This window comes from Misgurnus anguillicaudatus, chromosome 12 (assembly GCF_027580225.2).
Source record: "Misgurnus anguillicaudatus chromosome 12, ASM2758022v2, whole genome shotgun sequence".
In the NCBI taxonomy this organism is placed as follows: domain Eukaryota; kingdom Metazoa; phylum Chordata; class Actinopteri; order Cypriniformes; family Cobitidae; genus Misgurnus; species Misgurnus anguillicaudatus.
In genome coordinates, this window is record NC_073348.2 from 12,428,772 (window position 1) to 12,450,350 (window position 21,579).

Here is a 21,579-nt window from a genome sequence, read left to right on the forward strand (position 1 = left end):
TGACAGAGTGTACGGAGGCGGGGGTTTGTCTGACAAGACACACAGCAATACACAGCAGTACACAGCAGTACACAGCACCACGTCAAAAGTATAAGTTTCCACGACACAAAGACTCACCCACCACACTCCAGTGTACATAAAGGATGCCCGTCTCTTTACACGCTGCCCAGGTCAGATGGTTGATGGAAATATTCGGTCTAGCTGATGGTCTTGTCGCTGCGTTTAGCTTCCGTCGGATGTTTCCTCGGCTCACCCACCACGCTATCTCAGGGTAGGGCCGCCCTCCTTCTCCTGGAGGGTATTCACTGAAAATGCAGGTTAGTGTTCAAAGCGTCTTCACCAAATGTTATACTCACAGGCACCGAGGACGATAAATGTCACTGTCCTTTGTTTCCGATCCACACAACAGGCCAACATCAATCCTGCCAAGCAGGGCGTCTTTTCAGCGTTTACACAAAACCACTTGCAGGTCTGTACTCACAAATACTCTGTTTTCTGCCTACGTTATGGCTGTGCTTCCGATTTCATCCGTTCGATTTCCAACCTTTAAGGTTCACAACATCTCTCCAACGACACTGCTTCAGCCTGGGAAAGAGAGCCGGACTGCTACCTGATGAGTATACACCACACTGCAATACCACGTCAACAACCAGCCTTCAACTGTGATTTAACTGTTCTTTTTATATTGGCCTGCCCGGCGTGTCCTCCAATCATCGCCGCTCCCGTTAACTAGGCACAGCTGCGTCTAATTCCGCCGATTTCCCTCTCGCGGCGCTACCGGAAGTTCCGGTGTTTTTCCTTACTGGCCCGGGTGGGAAACACAACCAAAGTTCCGCCCCTAAAGATCGTCACCTTGTGACAAGTACACCCCCTTTGAAAATTAAGATTTTTTTCTCCATTTGTTAGTAAATATGAGACCAATTTGCTTTCTTTTTTACAAAACAGTTTTATTAAACATTTATTTTTATTAACAAAAGAGGGAAAGTCGCTGACCATCTTTAGGATACAAAAAATAACTTATTTAAAACAAATGAGGTGATGCAAAATAAGTACACCCCAATGAATATGTTAGCAAAAAAATTAATAAAGTAATATTTTATATTAATATTATTAATTAACAGGAATTCACTAAGAAATTATGAATATAATTAATCATCACACAGGTGGCCACAGGATAACTGGCAATTGAGAGTGGTATTTAACTCTTTCCCCGCCATTGACGAGATATCTGGTCAATTAAGAGAAAACGCTTCCCCGCCAATGACGAGATTTTCCGTCTTTCCGCAATACCGCTATTATCCACCAGGTGGTGCACTTCCGCAACTTTTTAAACTCGGAAGTATTGCCCTATGGCAAGCAGCTGCATGTCCGTGTCCGTTTTAAAGATCGCTCTGAATGGGATCTCTATGAAAAGTCCGTCACAAACATGGAATTATCTCTGCTTTTTGCTCAAAATGTGGTGTTTTTGCAGAAACCTACCCATATTCAAAAGCTGATTACAAAAGAACCACTGAAGGTAGGAAGAAACGTTTTTTTTGTTTGAAAGCAGAGGGTCTGTTCTTTCATTTGGTATATTGTATGTTTATATATTCAAAGAAGAACATTTTCTGGAAGGCATTAAACTTAGGTGAAAATCATGAAAAACGCTGGCGCTGGCTGGCAACTTTTGTAAAAAACGCTGGCGGTGAAAGAGTTAAAATAGAAAATCCACTCTCATGTAATGGTGGCAGAATAGCTCCACATGGTAAAGAAATGTCACAAGACATGAGAAATAAAATAATTACTTTGCACAAAATGGTCAAGGTTTCAAGATAAGCATTGCTAATAAGTTTGAATACTGCCACGAAAGGGATCCAAAAATTAAAAAAGGATGGACTTGTAGGAAGCTCTCTGCGATCTCCAGGATGTCCACTGAAGTTAACACCTGGTCAAGAGTGGTTTGTGATGAGAGATGTTGAAAAAAAATCATCATGCAAGTTCAGCACAGTTGGCTAAATCATTAGAAAGACAATCTGGGGTGTTTCCCATGACACCACATGACAGACGTACTGTGCAAAGGAGAGGCATGCATGGAGGTCATCCACAGAGGAAGCCACTGGTAAAGCCAATGCACAAAAAGCCTTTGCTAGAGCTCATATTGAGAAAGGTAAAGACTACTGGGTCTTTAGCTCTCTATACTTTGGAGAAATGAGACAAAGATTAATCTTTGTGGCTCTAAGGTGTTCCAAACTGTATGGTGTGGCAAGGGTGAGGAGTACAATGAAAAATGCATGGTACAAACAGTAAAGCATGGTGGTGGCAGTGTTCTTCTGTGGGCTTGCATGAGTGCTTCAGGTGTCGGAGACTTGAATTTTATAGACGGCATCATGAATACACAGATGTATGAAATACTTAAAGAGAAGATCTTACCATCACTCTGTGCCGTTGGTCACCAGGCAATCTTTTAACATGACTGTGACCCAAAACACACATCTAAGGTCACTGGTTCATTTTAGAAGAAGCACAGGGTAAAAGTGATTCAGACCTCAACCCCAGGTGGATGTATGGGGAGTTCTGAAAAGACAAGCAGAACGTCATTTTCCACCCAGCATCTAGGATCTGAAAGAGGTCATTGTTCAAGAATGGAGAATAAAAGATGTAACTGTATGTTTTCTTTAATAAAAGTGTTTTTACTATTTTTGTTTTTGGATAATATTGATGTTAAAATTTATTTTGAACTTGAGTGTTAAATGCAAGTTTAGTTACTTAGGTGAAATGGAAATCATAAACATATGTGTGTATATTGGTTTGACCCTAAGTGATGGAAAGGCTTCATTCTTAATTGCTCAGTCAGATTTTGCTTAGGTTCCTTGGTGAGGAGGGTCAGAGCTGGTGTCCCTTTTGAAAATGTTTGGGAGTCAATAAACTAAAAAACAAATCTTGACTGTAAGCAGCGTGTCCTCCCTTTTCTTTGGTCACGTCCTCACAACAACCTACTGGACTGTAATTACTAGACTTTGGATATACATACACATAAGGATTATTAGGAACACCATACCAATACTGTGTTTGACCCCCTTAATTAACTGCCTTAATTCTACGTGGCATTGATTCAACAAGGTGCTTAAAGCATTCTTTAGAAATGTTGGCCCATATTGATAGGATAGCATATTGCAGTTGATGGAGATTTGTGGGATGCACATCCAGGGCACGAAGCTCCCGTTCCGCCATATCCCAAAGATGCTCTATTGGGTTGAGATGTGGTGACTGTGGGGCCATTTTAGTACAGTGAACTCATTGTCATGTTCAAGAAACCAATTTGAAATGATTTGAGATTTGTGATGTGCATTATCCTGCTGGAAGTAGCCATCAAAGGATCATTCTTGCTATTTTTGGACCAAAATGTATTTTCGATGCCCACTGATGTAGCATAGACTAGGGACTCGTACACACTTCAAACTTTCGAGAGTGGCAACCCTATTTAAATGCTGGAGTGAATCCCCTAAATGTTAATTTCATGCCTGTACGGAACAATTGACACAGAAATAACCATAGCAACATTCACTCACAGCTTTGACAAAAATTATTTAACAGCATTGTTTTGTAGTAAACTTCCATCTTGGCGTTGTGTAATGTATTGTACGCATTTGTGAGGCACCTCAATTTCACATGAGATTCATAAAATGTCTGTCTTTCTAGGAGGTGACATCACATGAAAAATATGAATTAGGAAAGTTGCCATGACTTTGTATATTGAGCTGTTAATGTGGTCTTTCCAGACTTTTTGAACTAAATTTTGTTATTTATAAAATTATTAAATACCTAATTTGCTTATAGTTCTTATTCTTAAGAAAGCCAATGTGATTATTTACTATTATCATTTTTTTATACCAGTATTTCCTTATTTTACAGTATTGGGAATGAGGCCCTCCAGTCATCTACCAATTTTACTGGTGAACCCGAGAAGTGTCGTCAGTCATGAGCAGAAATATTTCTTTGCTGCCACCTACTGGACCAATGGGATCACTGAACACAACATACTGTTTGTTTGATTATCTGTGCACATTTTATATATCATCAGATCTTCAACAAAAATCTATGAATGCATATCTCCTTTCACATAGGGGCTGTTTACACTTGGTATTAAGATGTGTTTTCATCGATCGGATCACAAGTGGACGAGAGAGACACATTACGTTTACACCTGGTATTTAAATCCGTCTCTTTTGTCCACTTTCGACCATGTATGTATCGCTGCAGCCCGGAGACTGTAAAAATACGTTATTGACCTCTTAAAAGATATGCAGGTTTATAATAAACACTTCTGTTTCTATCTGGTTATGTAGAAATGGGTTTAAGGGTTCATTTTCAGTTCAAGTGCTTAAGGAAGCTGCAGACTGAACGAGCTTTTAAACTGCTTGACTCACAACTGTGCATGTAGACAACTTAACACACTTACCAATACTGTACCATTGAAACAACAATGATCTGATACATGACTTAACAAATGATCATAGAGGTGGAGTTTCCCATTTACACCTTGATATTATCATGACAAAAACAATTCTGTGGTTCTGATAGGCAACAATTTGCAGTCAGTTGTTTTTAACAGGTGTAAATCGTTGTTTATCAAAACAATGTAGTAAATATGGCTGAAGCTATACAAACATGTGTTGTGTGTATTTTCACAATACAGATAAGTCCTTATGTGTCACATATTGTAATTACAAAAGCAATAACAGGCTGGTAAAGCTGTTATCAAGCTCTGATATGCAGCCACATACAGACATGACCTAAAGCCACATGAGGTAATTGAATTATTTACAAAAAACTGTAGTTTATTGTAAACAAAGTAAAATACAAATAATGTCAATAATGAATGTAACAAATATCTGTGTTTTATAAAACAGTGTTCTGCTTTGTTAGCACTGCCCTTGCATAACAATGAGCTGTTTGTTTTGTCTGTGTTTTGTGCTGTATTGAGGGTGTGATGTTTTTCCTGGACATGTTCTAGATGCCCCACAAAGCCACATAGATGTCCCCTTTACAAAACACTAGTGCCATGTCTGGCCTCAGGTAAAAATAACAAAAATATGAATATAGCTTGATTCCATGAAAATAATGTTGAAAACCTTTTATTGAGGAAATATTTCCTTAAACTTGTTATCAGGTTTAGTTAAACTGTATTGTAATCTTCAACTGTAAGTAAGAGGAAGTTGAATTAACCACAGAAAAGCTGTATCCGTTCTGACAGCAGGCCGACAGCTTACTTCTGTAAGCAGATTAGCCTTTATTTTCTTGTTTTCTGTATTTGGACACACCAGACGCACTTCTACACACAGAGCCTCACCTGACTCATGATCTGTGTGCCTTTACTCTTACTGGATTATCATTATAGCAGCAGTGAACGTCACACATTCATCCTCCACCCTCTGTGACCGAAAGGGTGTGGACACATCAGACATTCCTTGACTACATGGCAGATTTCTAAAACAGTCTTCACATTTACACCCTGCCTCATTCGTTCAGTCATCAACCAGCCGAAGACATGGATATCTCACTTCTTCTCCTGCTCTCCTTCATCTCGGTATTTCACCTCAGCCGAGCTGATCAACCTCTGGAGGAAGCTGTTATTGTACCAGGTAGGCATTTTGAATTATTTACAAAAAGAAACGTTTTGATATCTGACTGGTCAATGTTAATGTTCAAGTAAGAGTATCAGATGGTAATACAGTAATAAATCAATTATTTAATAAAAATTTTTTTAAGTTGTCTCTGCTGTCCTGTACTTCAGGATTTTAAACTTTTGCGGAGTCCTGACTCTGTAAAATGTATCAAGTAGATTTGACTTAAAACGTTAAAGCTGTAAAACATTAACAGGGACATTGTATCAATGTAAGTATTGTGGTAAATAAACGTACAAAGCTGTCACTGGTGTGGTACACTTTCAAAACCCATTTTTTACTTTAGGAGTGCATATTAGTGCCTTTTTAAATTGTACTGCCCAAGTGTTTCTGACATTATGGTGAATAAAAAAAACTATGATTAAATAAATTTGATGAAATTAACCAACCTAATCTCACAAAGTTCTGTGGGATAGACGCGGAATTTTTTGCTCATTTTTCCGTGGATTTCCTACGGATCTCCGCGTTTTTCCGTGGCCCTGCTGCGGACTGTCTTTTTCCGTGGCATTCTCACGGATTGGTTGCTCGACTGCTTTTTCCTATTTTCGAACAATTTTTGCTTCGATTTAGGGTTAGATTTGGTATTTGCGTTAGTATGTCACTTTAACTATTGGTTTATACTATTTATTCTTTTATATTTTCTAAATTTAAACAATTGTCGCCTGGCGTTAAGGTTAGAGTTGGGTTTGGGTAAGGATGTCATTTCATGTAAATCTAACCCTAAACCGAAGCGCAAATGGTAAGAAAATAGGACAAAACAGTTGAGTAACCAATCCGTGAGAATGCCAAGAAAAAGACAGTCCGTAGCAGGGCCACGGAAAAATGCGGAGATCCTTGAGAATGCCACGGAAAAATGAGCAAAAAATTCAGTGACTATACCACGGAAATTCGTGAGAATTAACGGTGTTGTCTTTAGAAGTAAATGTTTTTATAAACATAGCATTACCGCAAGACTCAATGCCGGCTGTTTAAATTGAGCTTTCAGCATAGTCTTTCCTACCCTTTATGTTCTTAAGATACAGAGTATGTAGTGATGTCTATTTAATGTCCCGTCACAGAAAAAATCAGACTTCTTGGTGGATGGTCTGAAGCAAACCCGAAGAGAGAAGACGTTCAAGAAGCTGCAAAGACAGCTGTGGAAAATTTCAACAAAAAGTCCAAAGCAAAGAAATATTTTAAACTTATCAACATTAAATCTGCTCACACTCAGGTACAGTATTTGATATTACAGCATGATTTCATGAGTTTGAAGCATAAATGTGCAATAAATGAAAGCCAAACTTTCTTTCCAGGTTACAAATATGATAAACTACAAAATCGAGGCCACTATTGGAAAGACAAAATGTCTCAAATCAGAGAATGCAGATATTGAGTCTTGTATCATGTCAAAAAAGGTAGATTTATTTTTTTCTCCTTAAAATGTACTGTTTATAATTTAGTGCTAAAAATACACATGCATACAACCTTTACTATAACTTTCATGTTTGTGACATTGATTTTTCAGCAACTGGCATGTAAGTTTGCAGTAACTCTTAATCCGAGGAACGACGAACATGAGGTGGAGAAGATGTCCTGCAAAAAAATCGACTGAATTTCATATGGACACACAGTTTCTCACAATACGTGCTGGATTGATGTTAGGATTTTGGGGTTTGGATAATAAGCCATTATTTTGTTTACATATTAAATGTTAAAAACTTTTGTGAAATATACCAATATGGATAGAGATTATCTTCCTTTTGAAAAAATGTGTATGTTTTGACATTAATGATTGAGTAAATAAATTATACAAATCTCTTATTTTGTCAAGTATGAAAACAATTTTAAAATCTGTTCCTTTTAATGGAGAGAGTTCTGAATGAAAAGGTGATAACTATATTAAAGGGATAGTTCACCTTAAAATTTAAATTCTGTCATAATTTTCGCATCCTCATGTTGTTCTAAACCTGTATGAATTTCTTTTTTCTGATGAACACAAAAGAAGATATTTTGAGAAATGATGTTAAACACATAGCAGATAGTGACCATTGACTTTCATAGTAGTAAAAAAATAAAAAAACGAAAGTAGTGATTATTTTATTTTCTCGATATCCGAGTAAAACAGCTTCTGAAATGAAAAAGGTAGGGCTGGGCATCAACTCATCTGCTATATCATATGACCGGAAGTCAAAAGAGATGGTTTCTTTTGATAAGATTATGAGGGCACCTGAATTTAAGGTTCACAAATACATAATTTGTAAAAAATAACACAATATTCCTCCCAAAATTATAGTTTTTCATTTCAATTTCATAGTGACTTTAGATATATTAAGATTGTATTTTCACAGAATGTTATTTGTGTGATTTCTTTTATTTTGTATAAAACAGTAAATCACAAAAAAGACTTCAGCTAGGTTTTCACAGACTTGGTCACAGCAAAGTAGCAAAGTGTTAAGAAATATTTAGAAACGCCTATCAAACGCCTTTAGGGAGTAAACAGATATATCATTGGGAGTGAAGTTATTTGTCAGAGAATGAAAGTACCAGAAGGAATCTATTGAGTCATTTACAGGCTGATTGTGCTTTCCAAAACCAACTTTCCATTAGAAACACTGTCCTTATTTTCCTGTTACTGTTTTTATAACTTTTCAAGATGTACTATGCAAAAGTCTTAGGCCACCACCACCAGCTTTGTTATTTTAGCAAAGTTTTAATGTCCATCCATATTTATTTTTTACTCTTTTTTTAAAGATACAAACAGAAAATACAGGAAATATGTAAATTATAAACACATAAAAAATGTCGTCTTCAGGCATCAGTCAGTATTTAGTGTGACCTCTCTTGGCACAAAACACATCTTGAGCGTTTTTGAGGAGACTGAAGTCCTGAAGTCATTCGATTAGAATTAGAAATTAGGATTTAATTTCATTTAGGTTTAAGAGATCCTGCAGCTTCCTGCTATTGTTCAAGTAAAAGGGGAGTTTATCCTAAATACTTGACACTTCAGCTTATACTTTTATACTGTTTTTAATACTGCATACACATTTCCTGTATTTTCTGGTTGTATTCTAATAAAGAGACTGAGGAATAATCATATATGATCACTATACAATTGCAAAAACAAGAAATATAATGGTAGCATGGTGGCCTAAGACTTTTGCACATACTGTACATCTTAAAAGCAAATGACAGGGCAAATGTTTAGCAATGCAATCATTGACAAATAAACTTATTTATTTGGTCCATTGCATGATAAATATTTAATTACAACAAAGTAAAAATATGTTACAATATTTACATTACACATACAGTAAGAGTAAAACAGCATTATAATATCCTACATGCATCTCAGATTGGCATTCTTCAGTAAGTCGATATCCCTGCAGTGATGTCATTCTTTTCCACATCTGTTTTCACTCAATTGGAAACGTTTTCACTCGGTATTATCCACAATCTCACAAAGTCTTTATTCATACTGTTGTCTCAGTCTTAACTGGCAACTTTTGACGTAAGCATTGCAGTATAATATTGCGTTGATGTTCGTATCTGCAAAAAAAAAAAAAATGTTAAGGCCTTAAGTTATTACTAAACTATCGGCCTACAATTTGGAGACCTTACTGTATGTTTGATACCTAAACTGTCTTAAAATAGATTTTTGCTATCACAAATCTATGGTAGATATGGGTGGGGAAAGAAATCAGCCAGCATGTCCAACAAATAGGAGAGACTGTTAAGAGAATTATCAATGTATGCAGTGCTGTAATCTAGTTAAATGCTGGCTACAGTTAAAAGAAACCTAAATATAAAACATTACATTTGCAAGTAGGGGTGCCAGTAGTACCGGTTACATACACTCTCAGAAAAAAGGTACAAAAGTTGTACCCTTTTGTCACTGGTACATTTTAAAAAGGTCCTAATACCATTTAAGTATAGATATGTACCTTTGAGATACCAGTATTTAGCTTTTAGGTACCAGCATGTACCTTAGAGGTATCCATATGTACCTTTTAGGTACAAAGGTGTACTTTTGAAAAAGTACCGCCCCAGTGACAATTTTTGTTTTTTTCTAAGAGTAGGATAACAAAAAATATAATAGAAATGCAATTATTTATTAAAAGAGACTCACTTTGATATTATCCTTTGTATTTCTTGATTCTCTTGCTCCTCCAGTTTCTGCAGAACTACTCTTAAAATGGGCAACTCTAAATTGAGGTATTGAGCTACCTGTCAAACCAGTGGAAAACAAGATGTCAATGTGGTTTCATCAGAGTAGGAAATATGCATTCTTGTGTTACAGGCGAGACAGACTCACATCAAGGCTAACTTCCTGTTCATCACTGTCCATGAGAAACATTTTCATAATGCTGCTCGATGGTCCTTGTAAAACCCGTTCCCACAATGGCATGTCCGTACTACTGAGCTTTCTTTTCTCTGTGAACATATTGAATATAATGATATTAATGATCTGCTTCGCATAAGTTCCTGTAGTTCAGTTGGTAAAGCAATGTGTTAGCAGCGTGAAATTCATTGGTTCGATCCATACACTTTCATACTAAATTAATGAATGTAAATGCAAGCACAGTGATACAGCATGATGTACACAACAAGAACATTGTATCAATTTTTTTTTGTTGTTTTGTTTTAAAGATACTGTAAAATAAAATAGGTCTGAAAAGTCCAAATGCAAAAATTATACTTAATTTTTTTACAAAACATACCAATAACTAATTCATCATCTGTTATTGGGCAAAGGCATGCTATTATTCTACTGAATGTGGAACCCGAGGCATATGTATGGCCCAGACTATCATAATGATTTGGAGGTTTTTCTGACAAGGCCCGGATTGGCTTATCGAGAGGGCCGGGAGAATTCCAGTGGGCCGGTTAGTTTTTTTTGGCTACGAGGGCCGGTGTTGTCATACCACTTGGTTGAAGGTTGCTGTCTCTAGGCTGCCAGCACTAACAATATTTTCCAGCCCCACTCATGCAATTTGAGTAAAAAAATTATTGGAAGAATTCGTGCATTGGGGTCCATTAACGCATGGAAAATGCAGAAAGACACTTTCTTCTGCTTTTCAAAGCACTGGCCTGTAAACATGAGTTTTGTTTCAGATGTGCCTATATTTGAGGGTGCTTGCAACGTAGATTTAAAATAAACTTGAGCGCAACTTGATACGAAGGGCCTATAAAAGGAAAAGGATCTACAAATCTGTATTTTGATCTACAAATCGAAAAGTTGCCCACCAGCATTTTTAGTGAGTTTCACAAAAGTTTCACAAAATGCCTTCGAGGAAAATTTTCTTCTAAAAATATATAAACATACATATATATCAAATGCAAGAACAGACCCTCTGTTTTCAAACAAACAATAAACAAGCAAACAAACAAACATAGATAGGATAAAATGTTTTTTTCCCGTTTAATTTTGTATTTTTCTTCAAAAATATTTTTTAGCAAAAAGCTGAAATAATTGCATTTTTGTGAAGGAATTTTGTCAGAGATCATATTCAGAACGATTATCAAAATATACACAGAGTGTACAATTAGTAAATACTTTTTTGCTTTAGTTTTTTATAAATTAGTTAATGTGACATCTAGCGGATAATAACGGTGTTACAAATTAACATAAAAATCATCAGAAACACGTTTTTTTCATGCAGATGTTTTCTCTTAATTGACAAGATAACTCGTCAATGGCGGGTAAAGAGTTACGATGCGTTTTCGTCATTGGATAACAAGTGGACAACGGTAAAGACAAGTGTAAAGATGTTCAAAACTTTTGAGCTTTTCTACTTTCGACTATATTCAGAGATAGTCGAAAACACATTTGTGGTGTAAACGTGCATGTGGTCGAAAGTGTGTGAAAATTTCATTAATTGCTCTGAAATATCATGAGAGGGCTCTTACATATATGTGCAAAACACTGTTCAGCTTGTTTACTAACAACACAAGCAGTGGACTCTGACATAATTTTAGTTTATGTCAATTTAAACCTGTCATTTCTCCAGCTCGTGCAGAGGGACTCGCCCACAGTCTCCACAGAGCATCCCCTCAAAGTAATCAGGACAGAAGTGGTTCAAAGTGGAAAAAAATACCTAGTGTAAACGTGAATGTGTCTCTCTCGTTCACTTGTGATCCGACTGACGAAAACACATCTTAATACCAGGTGTGAACAGCTTCTAAATCATAGATGTAACAACAAAATTGTCTATAAATTGCCCTTATCGTCTATTGAAAGAATAACAAAAAAAAAAAAAAAAAATATATATATATATATATATATATATATCTTTCTAACTATCTTTCAGAAGTTTTTGAATAAGTTTACTTAAATTATATTAAAATACCTTTTGGTATTAATTATGGTAAAAATCATAATTGTTTAGGCTACTGTATTTGTACTGAATAGGAAATCATATTTTTGAAAAATACAATGACTTGCAACCCTGCAGAGAACGATGCACTACTGCAGACTTATGTAGGCTACTGAGGATTTAATGTTATTAATTTTAATATAGTCAGTAATGAATTAAAGTGGGCGGGTCTAAGCAATGAAACTCCAGGGCTGAAAATGAGTCCCACTCTGGCCCTGCTTCTGACCAGGGTTAGCAACCATATAACTGCATAGCAACCTCTCGGACAACCTAGCAACCACACAGTCACATTCTTTAAGAATTTGTTAAAAAATGTAAAAAAAATCTATCTAATGATATCTAATATCTTAAACTGTTTCAAGTGGCAATTTGGGTGATGATGGTAAAAATGTGAATTTTGGGTATAATAATTGTACATACCTCCACTTTGATGAATACAGTAGAGGGCAAATTCATTTGGACTGTTTTCTATCTGCATGGAGAAAAAAAAACGATTTAAGTAAAATAAATCTTTTAAGTTGAATCAGTTAAAGTGAAGCTTGAAATAAATTATTCATAATAAGAAGGAAAACTAACTTTAAATTTGTGAAGCAGTTGAGTTATGACTTCCTGTGTTGTCATGTTGCTGTCAATGTGGACATTTGTTGTTGCTCCAAATGACGGTGTGAAAATGGACGTCTGCATAAACAACATAACTCAGAAAATATTTTTCAGGATTTTCAAAACTGACCTCTTATCACTGCTAAAAACATTTTTTGTAATAAAATGCAGTCAGGTCGACCCAGACATTTAATTTATACTTTATTAAAATATTTAGACGCTAACACTTATGCCACATTTAAAGGGATAGTTCACCCAAAAATGAAAATTATGTTATCATTTACTCACTCTCACAAAAGAAGATATTTTGATAAATGATGGTATGCACACAACTTTTTGTAACCATTGACTTCCATAGCTGGAATAAAAATATATGATGAAATTCAATGGGTACCATCATCTGTGTACTTACCATCATTTATCAAAATATCTTCTTCATCATTTATCAGAAAACTTCCAAAATATTTTTTTCATGTGCTCACGTGAAACTATCATGTGCTCGCGCGAAACCTTCATGTGCAGATTTTTTTAAAGTTTAGTTTTGCATGCTCATGCGAAACTATCGCGTGCGCATGTGAAACTATCGTGCGCGCTCGTGAAACTATTGCATTTGCACGTGAAACTTTCGCTTTGGAGCTAAATTAAATAAAGTTTCGTTTCACATGCTCAAGTGAAACTATCGCGTTCGCATGTGAAGCTTTCACATGCGAACGCGATAGTTTCATGTGCGTACGCAGAAATTTCACGTGAGCATGCAATAGTTTCATGTGAGTACACGAAACTAAACTTTCTTTAAAACTTTGTCTCCTTTGGGGCTCCGTATAAATCTCATGCATTGTGCATAATACATTGGTTACTATTTTGCTTATAAGTCTGCAAATCATTTCTTGGCCCTTCTCTGCAGTCAAATATTGTGTCTCCAGTTAGTATAATGTTTGTAATTTATAACTTCAAACCTTGTAGTTGTAGAAGTGTCCATTGATGGAGAAGCGATAGTTTCTGTTCATCTGTCTCTCTGTCATCCTCTTACTCTTCACCCTCATTTTCACGAGTGAGGCATCGCTCATGGTTCGAAACAGATTTGAACTGTCATCACTGGCTGACTTCTGCCGAAAAGGCCTTAATGTCTTGCTTTCATATTCAATGTAATCTATAAAGAGATTTGTGTTTGTATCACCTATTATGTAAAATGTACAGGTACAATCAAACGTAATTTGTGGTTTGTTTATTAGACAGTTTTTTAATTGGAGACTTAAATAAACAGTCTCCAAGAAAATAATAAATAGACACATTTAGAAATATATGTTGTCACACATTTACAGTAGTTTGACTGTGTAATCTTCATTAGGATCGTCAGGTTTGGATCCATCTTGAATAACTTCTGTTAGCTCATCAATATGATGAAGATCATCAAACTCTCCCCAGCGTGTCATACCCCTGTCAGTCATGAGACATCTTATTACATCACTATATAACCAGATTTAAAACAGTATTTTATACAGTAATTTTTTTGTGATTAACATTTTTATTGATTTTCAGGCACTTTTCACAACACAACATAACGCATCTGTACCATTGTGTTAGATTTAGACTACTTTTCACACTATTAATCCTATCTCCATCTTATTCTTTCATAGGTGCCATATTTAAAACTTATGCCCCTGGTGAACTCATTATTTAATTAGTTTACAGTCTAACTACATTATGTCTCAGTTATGGATATGATAACAGACAATTCAAGCTGTAATCATTATTTGATAAGTGTCAATGCCGGAGTTTATTTATAACAACAAGTCAATAAACTACTGGGTTTACAATGCACTACATATTTTGTATGTCATTTTGTTTGTTTGTTAAATATATCTGGCCCAATAAGCTGATGCTTGTTAGTGATGTTACTTTTAAAACAGTCTAAAGTAAAATTTCATTTATTTTTTCATTAAATCTAAAAATTCTTTAAAAAAAGTGTTTTAAAACATCCCCTAAATGCAGGATCTGTTTTTAAGACCCTTTGCACTTTTTCCCACATTGTTCAACTTATTTTTTATATTTTTGGTCTCTTTGCAGGTCTTGAGTGTGAGGACAATTGTGGCTACTATAAAAATATTTGTTGGTTCAACCGAAAAGATAAGTTACCTGGTTGCCTAAAAATTTTGAGTTCATTCAAATTACTAAAAAAACTAAACTAAAAAAATAAAAATAAATGAGTTGACTTAAAAAAGTACTTTGCTGTCAAAAATTTTTGAGTTAATTCAACTTAAAAATATTATTTGCCACAACAATTTTTACAAAACTTTTTTAATGTATGCACCTGAGAATTGTATGGATTTTTTTCGCATATAAAAAGTTTTTTAATCTTGCCCTGAACAACCTCAGCTAGTGAGATCATGCTATGCTTTGGTACTTACTGGACTACTTGCCACAGTGTTACATATCAAACCAATAAAACTGAAGGTTTCACAGTCAGTTTGCTAAAATACCAGTATTTATCTACACATATTTAAAAAAAATGTTGTATTAAAAATATATTCACTGCTATCCAAATTAAAACAAAGCCACAGATCTGATCTGTATTCTTTATCAATCCTGCCTGAGAAATTCAGATATGAGATTTAAATGGATTAAAGATTTATATTGCTTTTAGACAACATCATGTAATAGTGCTGATAAACAAAATGTTAAACTAAAAATATTAACCTTTTGCTTCCAAGTGGACTGATGGGGTCGGGTGATTTGATTGAAGACTCGCCTGGAAAAATCTCATCTTGTATTTTTAGTTGAATAGGTTTCTTCACCCCCCAGGAGATGACAAGTAGTCCTTCAAATGTCACCTGTCCTGCACTCTGTCAAAGAAGATACAGTACAGTTGAAAATGTGAAAACAATGACGTGCTATTCTATTCACTGGCTGAAGAGGGCAGCAAAAACTTTTGTGCAGGAATCAAGGTCCAAATCTGGGCATCTTTTGGTAAATTTAAATGTAATTCATCTAATATGTGACCCTGGACCAAATAAGGGTCTTAAAAAAACAACAATTCAAAATGGTTTATTAGAATAGGGCAATATTTGGCCGAGATACAACTATATGAAAATCTGAAATCTTTAGGGTACAAACGATCTGAAATCGCCTTTAAAGTCTTTAGCAACGGCATCTACTCACAAAAAAAAGTAATTTGTGATATATTTATGGTAGGAAATTCACAAAATATCCTCATGATTTTATGAATGATTATAAAATAAAAATGCATAATTTTTATCTATTGTTGGCTATTGCTACAAATATACTTGTGTGACTCGACTGGTTTTGTGGTCCAGGGTCACATATGTGACCTTCTGTCTTGTAAAGCTGCTTTGAAGCAATGAAATATTATAAAAAATGTGAGTTATGTGATTTATGCAACTTGACTGTGACTTGACCCTGTCTGTGAAATCCAGGTTAAATTTTCCTAATGAAATAATGAGATCAGGAGCATCAAAGTTTGATTTCACAATGATTTCAATATTTGACATGACCTTACTTAAATATATCAAGATTATATCTTCACATAATGTTCTTTACTTCATGTATGAGTTTACATTTTCACAGTCAGAGCCACATATGTTTATTTTTTTCATTTTAAATGACTCATAATGAATGCATAAGAATCCAAAAGGATAATAAGGTAACACTTTACAGTAAGGTTGTAAACATTAGTAAATGCATTAAATAACACTAACCAATGAACAATATAGTTTTTCAGCATGCATTAATTTTGTCAATGTTAGTTCATGTAAATACAGTTATTTATGTAACTGTTAACATTAGTTAATACACCATAAACTAACATAAATTATGTTAGTTCATGGTGCATTAACTAATGTTAACAGTTACAATGCTTGCTTTTATAAATGTATTAGTAAATGCTGAAGTTAACATGAACAAAGATTAGTAAATGCTGTAGAAGCATTCATCATTGTTAGTTTGTGTTAGTTAATCCGTTTACAAATACAACATTATAGTAAAGTGTTACCGATAATTATTATAGAAATATGCTTTACCTCATGAGCAGTGAGCTGCAGATGTGTTTTGTCTTTGAGAAAGCAGTTGTAGGTATTCAATAGAGAGATAAATTCAGCCCTTTATAAAACATAAATTGAAAAAGTAACAAAAAAAATGATAATTCAGTTTATAATTTTGATATAGAAAGATATGTTTTTAGTTAATATTTTCCTCCTATTTATCCTGTAAATGTCAACATTGAATATATTTGTACAGTAAATCTGTTTGTAAATAAAAGAAATATAAAAAATAAAGCTACAGTAAGCTATACAGTGCAATCTAGAACCATTACTGAAAATGCAACGCAATTATTATTATTTTTTTATTTACAACTATTAAGTTGAATAAGTTCTATATATAAATATATACATTTCTATTAATTTAGGTTAAACTAATAATGTAACATGAACTAGATTTTTTTTCTATGTGCCTCTTGCTCACATGGTTTCCACATGTCAACAAGTTTCAAAAACACCTGGTGTGGCTCATTGAAAGCAAGGAAATCTGACCGTTGTACAAATGCAATGTCAAATATTTGCCTACATTTGATTATTGGCCTAGAAATTGTGCAGAGTCGTATTTCTTTCTCTTTTTTTGTTTGCTTCACTCTAAATTCTGCTGGGTTATTTTTAACCCATCGTATTGGACAGAACACATGTTGGGTTATAAATAAATCTAAGCTGGGTTGTTGTTACCCAACCATGAGTTAAAAACAACCCAGCATAGGTTTATTTATTTATGTTCGATCTTTACCCAGCTTTGGTTAAAAATAACCACAACTTTTCCGCGTATCAGTACCTTGTTTATTTACAAGTTTCAATATAAAATTCCAGTTTTTATAAGGTCTCAGATTTTTAGACATCACTCTATGCAATTTCCTGTATGTCAGGCGATTTCATTAACTCCTTTTACTCATTAAAAGATACATATACAATAATGACCACTAACCTGGAGCAAGACCTTCCTGCACCAATTTGAACAATAGAGGGTAACTCGCCCGCATTCATTTCAACAAACCAGCCAGATCTACAAAGAAAGGAAACTGTTGATCCTGCATGTCACATTGGATAACTGACAGTTCAGGAATGCAGGCATTCAAGTCAAGACTGTTTATGCCAGGATATTCATTTAAAAGTGTTTCTGACTGTGTCCAAACATGTTTTGGCTACTTTAACAGAACCTCTGGTATTTGCGTTAATAATCCATACTAATGTGTGAGGACTGTAGCATACAGACCCCTTTTGGAACCTGGATGTCTTTGCTAACATGTTAGAGTAAGCTGTAAGAAAAAAGCCTGCAGCTCTTGTTTGTTTAGTGTTGTTTGAGTTGTACTTTCACTTTGCCTGCTCAGGGCATTAAATTCATTGAATCTGTGCTTTGAGGGAGTGGTGTGGTTATTCAAGTCAGTGCATGCTCTGTAAAAACCACAGGTACTAATCGAGATTCGCGGCAAACACGGCTTTAAAAGGATTTTGACTGACAAAAGATATGCATCTGTATGTAAATACGCCGGGTCAACAGCACTGCTTTCAGTGCAGTGTGGACTAAATGGCCTAGTGCAAACACACAATATAAAATAAGATTTAAAAATCAAGTCAATGAGGATGTGTTGAATAAAAATGACATCTAATGTCATAAAACAACTTAATATATACAGTAAAAAAAATTGCATATCCTTAACACACTGTTTGTGACCATGACTGAAGTGTACAGTCCATACTTCCTTAGCTGCTGTAACTGGTGACAAGATTGCATAATCTTTCAGTCAAATGAATGAAGACATCAACTAGCAACAAAGTGTGAAGCACACTGCTCATAGACAACCTCAGATTAAAAAAAAACATTACACAGAAAGATTAGCACATTAAAGGTTACTCACCTGCTGCCTGATTACATCCAATATAAGTGGACTCAAACAAAAATAGGTGACATATCTCTTCCCGAGCCACAGCTATCGGGTCAGATAAAAGGAGCTGGGCAATGAGGGACAGACCTGTAGAGACACTGTCAGGTGTTTTCCTGTAGTTTGTGACGCTGTTGTGCTGTAACTTGATCTAACTTACCTCTCCAAAGTGCATTCTGGGAATGCTTACCAATGCAGCGAATGTATGAACACACCCATAGGTATGAATCTCTAAGCTTGAATACCTCACCGGAAAAGGGAGGGTTTATTTTAGTGTGTAAGTGACGTACTGATAGATAGTTGCAGTACGTACTATACATTTTTTTTTAAGAATGAATACCGGTAAAATACGATTTTTAATACGAATTTCAAGATCACAGAAAAATCTCCTTAATTTTAAGAAAGTTCATAGGCAAGTCAGTATGTAGCTTTTACTTTAAAGTCAATTTTAAATGTAGACAAAATTTAGTTTAATTAATATGTTATTTTTTCAGTGAAAGAGTAATGCATTAAAGATAAACCAAAGGAATAATTATACAAATTATGTATTGGTTTATCTGTATTTAGTAGATTTTGTATTAATTTTTTATATAAGCTTGACTTCTTTTATGTTAAAAGTTAACATTTTAAACAATGATAAAACATATCAACAAGTAAAAGATACATGTTTGAGATGACTATACAAAAAAGTAGCCCTTCAGATTGTAGTATGCATTGTGATAGCCCTTGCTCACAAAAGGTTGGAGACCCCTGGTTTACAGACACTCCCGGTAGAGACAAGATTCAGAAAAAATTACGAAACCAATGCTCTTTGACCGTCAACCTTTGTCCAGATTTTTAAAGACCAGAAAGAAGATTCCAGTCTATTTTAAACTCACTTGTAATATGCCAATGCATTCATAGCAATTTTGAAACACACACTGTATGCTGTATACTCATACATCATGCACTTTTTAAACTGCAGTTGCATTAAATTCATTTATCATCTATATTGCAGCTGCTAAAATGTGCGAAGTCAAAAATCATTCGCAAGAATAGATGTTGACAAAAAAAGTTGCACAACAGGTAAACCCAGACTGGTTTTACTTTTATCAACACGGTAGATTGGGACATGCAATCTCTGGACTTGCTAAACAGGACTGAGCCATTGCGCCATTGCTAGAATGAATGGCATATAGTGTTGATGCAGTTCTCTTTCTACACAAGAGATGGCAGTATAAATTAAATAACCAAAAGAACAAGCCAGTGAGGCTGTATAGGAGTATTTGTATTGTTATATTCACCTCTCAAATTTAGAAAAAGACTATTAACTGGATCAAGAGTTCTTAAACGTTTTCACTTCAAGGCCCCTCTACTGTCCAGATCTCGAAGCCCCACACTCATAATTTCTACAAAACAAAATATGCAGCTTGACATAACTAAACAGATGTATTTGCATTATAAATAACAAAATATTACCAAATATTATGTTGTATTAGCTTATTTTATTGCATGGTTTGTCTTATTTTTTTAGTTATCTTGAGGCCCCTTTGTTGGGAGCCCCCTACTATATGTGGGTCCCAGCTTAACCCCTGGTTAAGAAACATTGGGACGGATGGATGGATAAAATTCAACACTGCTTCAGTGTTACAGTTTTACAAAACACTCTGTATTTTGGACCAGGGTGTGATTTGTAAAAAAATCAGAGCAGGGGTGTTTTTCAAATATTTTCATTTATGAAGTTTATGAGTTCACATGACAAAAAGCATATTTGGCGTGCTGTTCGAGGGTAGGGCTCCGAGCTCTGAACTTTAACTTGAACCCAGAGTACTTCCCCCTCTTTAACTGGGATAGATGTACTAGCTGAGAGTGAGGTAAGGGGTGGAGGAGGGATACTGCAAAAACGGGATAAAGGTGAGGGACGGCTATTTATAGACACCTCTTTGTGCTGCTTGGTTCGGTCAGATGACCATGCTCCTCCAAAACTAGTTAAATAAACGTCATATGAATTATAAACCACAGGTTTACTGTATATTGATTCCTCAGGGTATTATAAGCTATTTCTTGTAACTGTTGAAATAAAATATGTATAAAAATGTAACCAGTCCTACTCGCACCAGCCCTGAGCAGGATTCAAACCCTTCCAATCCAGCATGAGAGTCGGACAGTCTAACAAGGCTAAAGGCCACAAGCTCTTAGGCTTTTTCTTTATGCTTATGCCCGACATGCAACATCAAAATCATAATATTTATTTAAAAAAATGCAATGCATAACATACTCTCCATATAACAATAAAAAGGCTATATATGCCTACTTAGACGTCAGACTAAGTCAGTCTGTTTGATGACCTCTTTTTTGCTTTCCTCTGTGATCCGGCAAGTCCCCTCCATTAACAATGGTAGATTCTGCTGTCTCATTCTCAACGGTAATATTTCTTGGCTTCATTTTTGACAGTCCTGTAAATATGATGATATACTGTTTGGAACCCTTTTAATTTATTTGGCTGTTTTTGTGGTGGTTGGTGACATTTGGAAAATCCGGGCATGGGTTAAAACAGGATCATGACCTAACCTAGACACGCTGTCACCTATTGTCACAGGATTTGAAGCGCTGACAGTAATACTCCATTCCTGATTTTACTGTTGTTTGCAGTATTGCGTGGCAGGGTTTTTACTTATATTAAATGAGCTTTATTTAGGGTCATTTATATGGCATTCATTTTTCCCCCAGTTTTTTGCCAGTCAGCGCCAGCATTTTTCATGATTTTCACAAAAGTTGAATGCCTTTCAAAAAATGTTCTTCTTTTAATATATAAACATACAATATATCAAATGAAAGAACAGACCCTCTGCTTTCACACACACAAAAAAAATGTTTCATCCTACCTTCATTAGTTGTCATTGTATCACCTCTCAATAATGGGTAGTTTTTTTATCAAAAACACAACATTTTGAGCAAAAAGCTGAGACAATTCCATTGTGAAGGACTTTTGACAGAGATCAGATTCAGAGCGATCCTCAAAACATACACGGACATACAGCTG

At 35.2% G+C, this 21,579-nt stretch overlaps 2 protein-coding genes across 2 annotated transcripts; one reads left to right on the forward strand and one right to left on the reverse strand.

Annotated features, from left to right (window-relative positions):
• Positions 1–5,291: 5,291 nt before the first annotated feature.
• On the forward strand, positions 5,292–7,448 carry LOC129447573 (cystatin-C). The gene is made up of 4 exons (XM_055209337.2): positions 5,292–5,621; positions 6,722–6,873; positions 6,956–7,057; positions 7,168–7,448. Exons 1-4 carry the CDS (start codon positions 5,528–5,530, stop codon positions 7,252–7,254), a joined length of 435 nt encoding a protein of 144 aa, XP_055065312.1. The 5' UTR covers positions 5,292–5,527; the 3' UTR covers positions 7,255–7,448.
• Positions 7,449–8,858: 1,410 nt separating this feature from the next.
• On the reverse strand, positions 8,859–18,816 carry rassf6 (Ras association domain family member 6). The gene is made up of 11 exons (XM_073873977.1): positions 18,534–18,816; positions 17,603–17,680; positions 16,654–16,732; positions 15,314–15,459; positions 13,950–14,053; positions 13,573–13,760; positions 12,593–12,694; positions 12,437–12,488; positions 9,955–10,073; positions 9,769–9,866; positions 8,859–9,188 (listed from the first exon to the last, which is right to left on the reverse strand). Exons 2-11 carry the CDS (start codon positions 17,659–17,661, stop codon positions 9,113–9,115), a joined length of 1,023 nt encoding a protein of 340 aa, XP_073730078.1. The 5' UTR covers positions 17,662–17,680; positions 18,534–18,816; the 3' UTR covers positions 8,859–9,112.
• Between the last annotated feature and the right edge of the window lie 2,763 nt (positions 18,817–21,579).